The sequence below is a fragment of the Mus caroli genome, chromosome 7 (assembly GCF_900094665.2).
Source record: "Mus caroli chromosome 7, CAROLI_EIJ_v1.1, whole genome shotgun sequence".
In the NCBI taxonomy this organism is placed as follows: domain Eukaryota; kingdom Metazoa; phylum Chordata; class Mammalia; order Rodentia; family Muridae; genus Mus; species Mus caroli.
In genome coordinates, this window is record NC_034576.1 from 130,322,614 (window position 1) to 130,330,920 (window position 8,307).

Consider the following 8,307-nt stretch of genomic DNA (forward strand, 5'->3'; position numbering starts at 1 on the left):
AAAAAAAAAAAAATAGCAACTGCTACAGATATTACCATTGTTGGTTCCAAGCTGCTTGGAGAAGAAAGGGTTTATTGGCTTACTCTCCTGGCTCACAGTCCACTGAATGAAGTTAAGGCAGGAACTGAAGCACAGCAAGAAGCTGGAGATAGGAACTAAAGCAGAAGCCATGGGGTGGGGGGCTGCTTGCTGGCTATTCCCCAGGACAACATGCACAGGGATGGCACTGCCCAGTGGCCTGGGCCCTTCTGTTCCCCACAGGCTCAGAGCAGTCTTAGAGAGGCCATGTTCTCAACTGAGATTCCCTTTTCTCCGTGACCTTAGCTGCTTTCAAGTTGACAACAAACCAACCAACCAGGACAATGCCTGCCTGAAAATGATTACAACATACATTCCAAAGCCAGGTTAATGAGTGCATGCCTATAACTCCAAGTAAAGACATGGGGGTTATATCCAGCGATACATGGAGATCTAGGCTAGCCTGGGCTACAGAAGATCCTGTGTCAAAAAGAAAACAAACAACAAAAATCCCAAGGGTACTTTTCATACGGTGCTCTGCTTATAAGCATCTCACTCTTGAGGGAAACAAGCTTGTAAAACCCTTTCTAATTAAGAGGGTGTCTTTTAACACTGGTAACAGGTTCTCGAGTGCAGGTACTTTCATATCTTGAAGTGGCCTCCGCTTTTCTTAAAAACCTGTTAGACATAGATTAGCATCATGCGGGTGATAAGAATGGGATGCTTAGAAATGACACTTAAGAAACCCAATTACTGACCCAGTCTTCAACCGCAGTTTTGAATTGGCTAAAGGAGAGCAATGGAAAAGATCGCGTTAAACACAGTGTGATGCTGTGAAAAGGACTAACTCTCCTAGGCTCAGATCCAGGCCCTATAACTCAGCAGGTGTGTAACCGTGGGCACCTCTGTTTCCCCAGCTATAGTGTGGGGATAACAGCACTACCTGTCACACAGCCACCAAGAGGTCTAATCAGCAACACAAAGATTGGCATATAATAAACACTGCCAGCATCTATGTGTTGTGGTGGAAGTGGAAGTGGTGGTGGTGGTGGTGGTGGTGGTGGTGGAGGTTGGCATCATTAAAAGATGAGACACTGAGGCCAAGAAGCCCTCTGTCACCTCTGCTCTGACATGCCCTTTCAAGGGGAGATAGATACTTAGTTACAATGTGCTCGGTGGGGTTCTAACAGTCAGCATAAACAGAAGCCTCCTGACCTACAGAGTCCAGGGAGGCTCACCCAAGAAGTGGTGAGGTCTAAGATAGAACAGGATGCCCTTGCCCCGCCCCTAAGGTTCATTTAAATACCACTGGGGATAACAGGGAAAGACAGAGGCCAGAAGACTGAGCCAAGGGCCCTCCTAAACTTGAAATAAGTGTTGAGTTCCCTTTGGTCTGCTTCCCTCACCAGGCAGCAGGCATGGAACTAGATTATCTTTGATTTTCTTAGTGACTTTTTTCAGAAGGCTGTATACTCTCAGCACACAGTTACTATAATCTTACTGCAGCACAGTCAGGTACACCAGAGGGGTCAGAATGCATTTTAGCATTTCCTTAACTACCAATTTAGGACCAGCCACATGCCCCTTTGCCCACTGGAAGTATCCAACTTTCACCATCCCGGGAAGCTGGCGGTTTTTTTACGTAATAAACTGCACGTCTATGCAATCCTGCATAAAGTAAGATTAAAGGTAATTTAAGGAGGATCCCAGATGATTTCGGGATTCTGAAGTTTGCATGGGTAACAAGGTGAGCCACTTAGGCTGATTCACTGATGAGGGCATTCCAACTATGGGCAAAGATTCGCAGCTTCTGTGTACTAATCAGGCTGCAGACCATAAATGTGTACACACGGGCGCGCGCGCGCACAAACACACACACACACACACACACACACACACACACACACACACACACACGAGAACCACTGTTAGAGGTCAGAACAGTTCAAGACAGCAAGGCTAGGGTTTGCAGTGAAGGAAAAAGAGGCCAAAGACAGGAAGCAGGGGTGAGATCAACAGGTAAGGCTCCCAGGTTCCAGCTCACCTTTCACGAGCCAGGTGGACGTGGCAGCTGAAACGGAGGCTTTTGCGTTGCCCACCCCTAAGCCCTGCAATACTGCCTGGGTGGCTAGAGAGCCGGAGAGGCTGGAAGCAAAGGCCTGGAGAGAAAAGAAGTGGAATAAGGAGAGGTGGCAGGAGCACGGAGCCTACTAATCTATCCCAGCTCTCACTAGTTCTGTGGGACCTGGAAAACTGTCAGGACTCTGCAGTGCACCCTAGCCTTCCAATGTGCACATGCAGATTGCAGGGGCCTGTTCCCCGGGTCCCCAGCCATAAACCGCCCCCACAGCAATTGGCCAGCCGGACCTGCACAGAATCCCACAGCTGGTATGGCAGGTAATCCGGGCTGACGCTATCTGGGAAGCCCTGAGGCAGCAGCACGGATCTGAGGCCCGAAAGAGCGGTCAGTGCTGCCCAGGGTCCCCCGCCTCCACCCGCGTGCTGCCCAGGTTTCGCTATCGGGGCCCGGGAGAGCCAGCCCCAGCGCCGAGCCCCGTCCCACTGCAGGCTCCCATCGGCGGCAGCGCTGCAGCCGCGGGGGGCTCCGGAGCCGAACTGCTCCGTGCACAGAGGCGCCCGTAGGCTCGCAGCGTCAGCCATCCCCAAGTTGAGCGAGTCGGTCCAACGCGGCAAAAAGCTAGGCGAACTACATTTCCTGTTTGGCTACGGTGGCCACAGAAGGACACTAATCTTTTACTCTCTTGGAACTCCGATTATTGTGTGTCCTGCCTTCCTGGGGCACACCCCAGGATTGCACCTGGCCTACCTATCGTTCTTTGGACCATAGGAGCAATATAGGGACCCGTTGACTCTGAACTCCAATCGGAAGAGGGAGAGATGGCTTCCTGGGGAAATAGTTGTGATGGAGACTCCACTCAGATCTCAAACTTTTAGCTGTGTAACTGAAGAGTATCCCTCTAGGTCGCAGTGCCTTTTTTTTTGTTTGTTTGTGAGGCCAAGGACAATAGAGTTTTTGAAAATTTTAAAGTTAGCTTGTGACTTAATGAGCTTCATTATGGCATTCTGATGCATATTTTGTTCCCGTTGTTCCTATTTACCACCCGCCTCCCCCTGTTCTCTTGCCTGACTCCTACTATGTGGACACCCACTTACCCACTCCACACAACCCTCCTGACCCCAATGCTGCTTTTATGTCACATGATTTCTATCTTCCTATTTCGTTAAGATCCCTTCTTCCCTCCTCAGGGTCCCATTTCTAATTTCATGACTTATACCCCAGCCCGTCCTCCCCCCNCCCCCCCCAACCCCCCACATACACACATAAAATTCCAAATCTAGGACTTGCATATGAGAGAAAACACGGGACATTTGTGTTCCTGCAACAGTCTTTAAACTCATTTTCCTGCAAATGTTATTATCTCACTTTTCTTTATGGTTGAATAAAATCTCACTAACTCCACATTTTGTGATCCATGGGTCTCCCGGGAGATCCGGGCTGACTCCATTTCTTAGCTGTTCCGAATTCTGCAGCAGTAAACACACATGTACACGTATTTCTGTGGTAGGACATGGCGTCCTTTGGTGTATACCTACAGGTAGTAGAGCTGTAATCCCAAGGCAGGTCTGTTCTTTTTTCCTTTTGATTTTCAGAGCAGCTGGAGCAGTTTACATTCTGTAAGGGGCTCTTTGCCAACATTTGTTGTTACTTTGTTACTGGGGAAACCGAGGTTCCCATGGGAACTTGGGCTCCTTAATAAGGGGATTTGGAGACTGACTAGCTAAATGCTCCCAGTTCTTCCAAGACATCAGCAGTGGGTTCCCAGCATTCATGTTAGGTAGTTCAAACCACACGTAACTCCAACTTGAAGAAGGGAGCAGACACCATTTCTGGTCCTCTTCAGGCAAACACATGGATGTGCACCTACACACACACACACACACACACACACACACACAGAGAGAGAGAGAGAGAGAGAGAGAGAGAGAGAGAGAGAGAGAGGATTTAAAAAAAATAGTTTAGAAAATGAATACACAGGAATCTTGAGGACAGTTTATTAGTTTAACATTACAGGTTAGGTGGAAATCCTGGCAGTTACCAGGAGGAGAGGGGAAGGAAAATCATGCCTTTTAAATTAGGCACTGGGGGGAGGGGGGAGCTGGAGAGATGACTCAGTGGTTAAGAGCATGACTGCTCTTCCAGAGGTCCTGAGTTCAATTCCCAGCAACCACATGGTGGCTCACAACCATCTGTAATGGGATCCCATGCCCTCTTCTGGTGTGTCTGCAGGCAGTGACGGTGTACTTACATAAAACAAATAAGTAAATCTTCAAGAAAATTTTCTATAAATAAATAAATAAATAAATAAGGCACAGGATAGTAGACAGCCGGTTAAGGAAGGGTTACCAAGAGTAGAAGTGGGCTAGAACTGAGGAGGAACCTAAACAAATCCAGCCAAGCGCCATGCAACAACCTCTACAAACACATAACAGAAATGGCTCCCCTGATGTTGCCCATTCCCACCCCTTGAGAACATGCTCCCCACAGTGGTCTCTCTGGCCACTGTCACCCTCATCCCTTGTTATTATGTGCTAATCTCTATTTTCTACACTACACTCTGTGTGTCTCACCTGAATTCATTTACTAGAGAACAAAAGGGCTGGAGCACTGGAGGGAAGCCAGAGCAAGATGTAATAACAGCATTGTCTTTGCCTTCACTGCGTCTCTGTGTCCTTTGCTGCCTTAATCTTTGCTTCAGACCTTTTCTGCCCAACTCTGCATGCAGATATATTAGTCACTAAAAACTCGTTTGTCTAGAACAAGGTTGGTCTAACTTAAACTTGCTTATTTCTCTTCCCTTCCAAGGCTGAAGACTTCAAAATTAAGAGCAACTAAACCAAATAGGGCCACTGGAGTGGTACCAAGAAAACACCAGTCTTTAGGAGGTTGTTTTTAAAATGTCTTTAGCTGTCAGATCTTTGTTGCATGTGGCTATCAGCTCTTTCTTGCATGTGGCTCTGCTCTCCTCTCTATAAAGCCTTTCTTAGCACCTGCCAGTTTTTATTAGCATCAGCCTCTTTGTTTCCTTGGCTTTCTGGCTTTCCAAACAAGCCCTTTCCTTCACTCCAGTACTTGTCCCCAAGTGGTTGGCTTTTTCAAGTAACAAGTAGACAGTTTGGTTCACTCACACCCTGAGAAGTGATTCTCTGCCCTTTGGCTTTCCCCAAATTAGGGTATTATTTCTAAAAGGCCCCTAAGGATGCCTGGGGGTAAGAACATCAAGAGGTTGCAGGACTATGTCAGAAGACGCATAAGCAGGGGAAGTCCTGAGTTTCTTCTCCTGGGAGATCTCTGTAGAGTTGGGGTCCATGCCAGAGGGTCTCTCTCCCTCTGAGCTCACCCCTTTTTCTTTGGCTCCGTTCCACTTCCCATCGAGTTTAGGGAACTGACCTTAAAGGAGGAATTTACCAAAAGCATCTTCTTTTTTTTCTTTAAATTAGAAATAAAACATGGTTGCTCCTTAGCCTGGAATTCTTGAACACACTCTTGGCACTCTGCCCCCACGCCGTTTGATTCCAGTTAACAGCTCCGTTCTATAAACTTCTGATTCCTGAGGACTGCTGGCTCCACCACAAACTGTGGCGAGGCATACTCTTCCAACCCAAGCCACCATATCTGACCCCACACAGAGTCTGTCTAAGGATGAGATAAACTGGCACTTTTAATGAAAATTTGTGTTTCCTGGGAGAATGAAAAATTCCAAGCCAGTTTCTGTGAATGAATTTACCCAGGAAACTTACATGAAACACAGGTTTGTAACTGTGAGATCTTGGTAAAGTCAATTGTTTCTCTGGCATTCAGTTTTTCCATCTGATAAATGGAAAGAACACTACTACATACCAGATAGAGTTAGGGTGAGAGACAAACAGGTTTTACATGGAGCAGTCTAAGTCAGATTTGGCAAGTGATACATACTATATTTACTTATTTGTTTGTTTGTTTGTGTATGTGGGGGGGGGCAGAGAGAGAGAGAGAGAGAGATGCATACACACCATGGTGTACATATGAATGTCAAAGGATAACTTATGTGGGTCCCAGGAATTGAACTCAGGTCATCAAGCTTGGCCATCAAGTAAGTCGCCATCTCGCCAGTCCAGTCCAGAACTATTTGCACATCATTTGGAGACTGTGGCAAGTATTCAAAGATTCCTTTGGTCCACTGAGGCAAAGACATAATTTCATTGGGAAAGCTCCATTATGAATGTATCCTCCACTTTCTTTTTTCTTTTTAGATTTATTTATTCTATGTATGTGGCTACATTGTGGTTCTCCTCAGACACACCAGAGGAGGGCTTAGGATCCCATTAGATGGTTGTGAGCCACTACATGGTTGCTGGGAATTGAACTCAGGACCTCTGGAAGAAGAGCCAGTACTCTTAACCCCTGAGCCATCTCTCCAGCCAAAAAATGAAAATGATATTTGTTAAAGATGTATTTATTAAAACAAATGAGTTCCCTGTAGCTGTCTTCAGACACCATAAAAAGCTAAGAAGCTATAAAACAGTTTTAACCGCTGTGAGCCATCAAGCAGTTGCTGGGATTTGAACCGGAGACCTTAGGATCCACAGTCAGTGTATCCTCCACTTTCTAAAAGAGTTTTTATAATAAGTATTTAATGCATGTTTGAAAAAGTGTCTGGCATACAAGAATACATGTAGCATAAACTCCTTTTTTTGAGAACGAAGTCTTGTTTGGATGTAACCTAGAACTTTGACCTGACTCTCCTTCCTCCTTTGCCTCCTTACCCAGCTTCTAAACTGTTATTAATATGGCAGCCATAGATTGGAGAAGCAACACCGTTGCATTTTGTATGGTGCAAAAGTGCTCATTACCTAATGTTAGTTTCCTTAGAATTCTGAGTCTGGTTGTAGGGTTGTCGGGGAAAGGGCAAGCTGATGTTCCTGGTTTGTTTCTTACATTTTCTGTCTTCATTTATCTATTTTTCTCCCGCAGTCTATCTTTCTAACTCCAGGGAAGCCTCACCGCCCACCTTCTCCACCCTAGGATGACCTATCACACTCCTTCAGGACCGCAAGGCAGGGCGTTGCCTTCTTAAACTAACTCCTGACTGCCTGTGTCTCGCTTAGTGCAGAAGACACACAAACCTCGAGGATTGTGGATGAGGCAGGCTCAGCACCATTAGACTTGAAGGTGAGCCCACACTTGTGACAATGTAACTTCAGAGCAGAGCAGGACTTGAAAGGTTTAGGGAAAGGGGTTCCCCTCTTTAATGTGGAGGATGTTTAACAGGGGTGGTGGGGTGGCAGCCGTGAGAGAGGGGAGGGTATTCAGGCGTGAGAGAAAAGAATAAAGTTCATTTTTCTTTCCCTGGCAGATGGCCCCTTTTCAGAGCAATAAGGATCTGATCGCTACAGGGATAAAGGAGTTTAATGTTCTGCTGGATCAGCAGGTAAGCCTGTGCACTTTATTTCAAGGTCAGAGATGGAGAGAGTGTGTGTTAGAAGGGCAGAGCAGGCTCATTTGAAACCTAAGGGCAATGATGACATTGATTCAAATATCTAGAAATGGGGGATGCAAATCCAAAACAAAGAGGATGTGAGCCTCTCGGAGACCATCCTGGCACTCCGCATCTCTGACCACAGCCTCCCTTACCAACTCTCTCTCCTCTCCCACGTCTCCCGCAGGTCTTTGATGATCCTCTTATCTCTGAAGAAGACATGGTGATTGTGGTTCATGACTGGGTGAACTTGTACACCAACTATTACAAGAAGCTCATGCTTGGGGGGCAGGAGGAGCAAGACAGGGCGCTGACAGAATTCCAGCAAGAGCTGAGTACTCTGGGCAGCCAGTTTCTAGCCAAATACAGGACCTTTCTGAAGTCCAAAGAGCCCCCAAGCAGTACACTGCCATCCTCATAGCTTAAAGACTCTGGGCATCATGTCTTAGAACCCCAAACTCTTGGCTCTGTGTTATATCTTCAGACCGTTCTCCCAAGATGTTGCTGTACTTTGACATGCCAATAAAGACCAATACTCATTTGTTGACTCCTGGTTCCTTTCCCCATCGTTCCTGGATGTGGGAGCATTTGATCCCTTTTTCTTAATTAAGCACCTTTTGAAAATTAATTTGGAGATGTTAATTCAGTACAAGAGAGGTTGGCAGCTTTATGAAAACACTGGATAATGCCAGAATAAGATGTATGTTCATCCAGTCAGAGACTAAAGAGGAATTCTGGGGGGGGGGGGGGA

At 46.5% G+C, this 8,307-nt stretch overlaps 2 protein-coding genes across 2 annotated transcripts in view; one reads left to right on the forward strand and one right to left on the reverse strand.

Annotated features, from left to right (window-relative positions):
- C7H16orf58 (chromosome 7 C16orf58 homolog) overlaps positions 1 to 2,741 on the reverse strand; it is a 27,167-nt gene extending 24,426 nt beyond the window's left edge. The window contains exons 1-2 of the mRNA XM_021167034.2: positions 2,386 to 2,741; positions 2,063 to 2,177 (exon numbers count right to left, since the gene is read on the reverse strand). Of these exons, the coding sequence (XP_021022693.1) occupies positions 2,063 to 2,177; positions 2,386 to 2,679 (409 nt within the window). The 5' untranslated portion in view covers positions 2,680 to 2,741. The remainder of the gene's footprint in view (positions 1 to 2,062; positions 2,178 to 2,385) is intronic.
- Positions 2,742 to 7,189: 4,448 nt separating this feature from the next.
- Positions 7,190 to 8,095, forward strand: Ahsp (alpha hemoglobin stabilizing protein). The gene is made up of 3 exons (XM_021169109.1): positions 7,190 to 7,249; positions 7,434 to 7,508; positions 7,744 to 8,095. Exons 2-3 carry the CDS (start codon positions 7,434 to 7,436, stop codon positions 7,975 to 7,977), a joined length of 309 nt encoding a protein of 102 aa, XP_021024768.1. The 5' UTR covers positions 7,190 to 7,249; the 3' UTR covers positions 7,978 to 8,095.
- Positions 8,096 to 8,307: the final 212 nt, after the last annotated feature.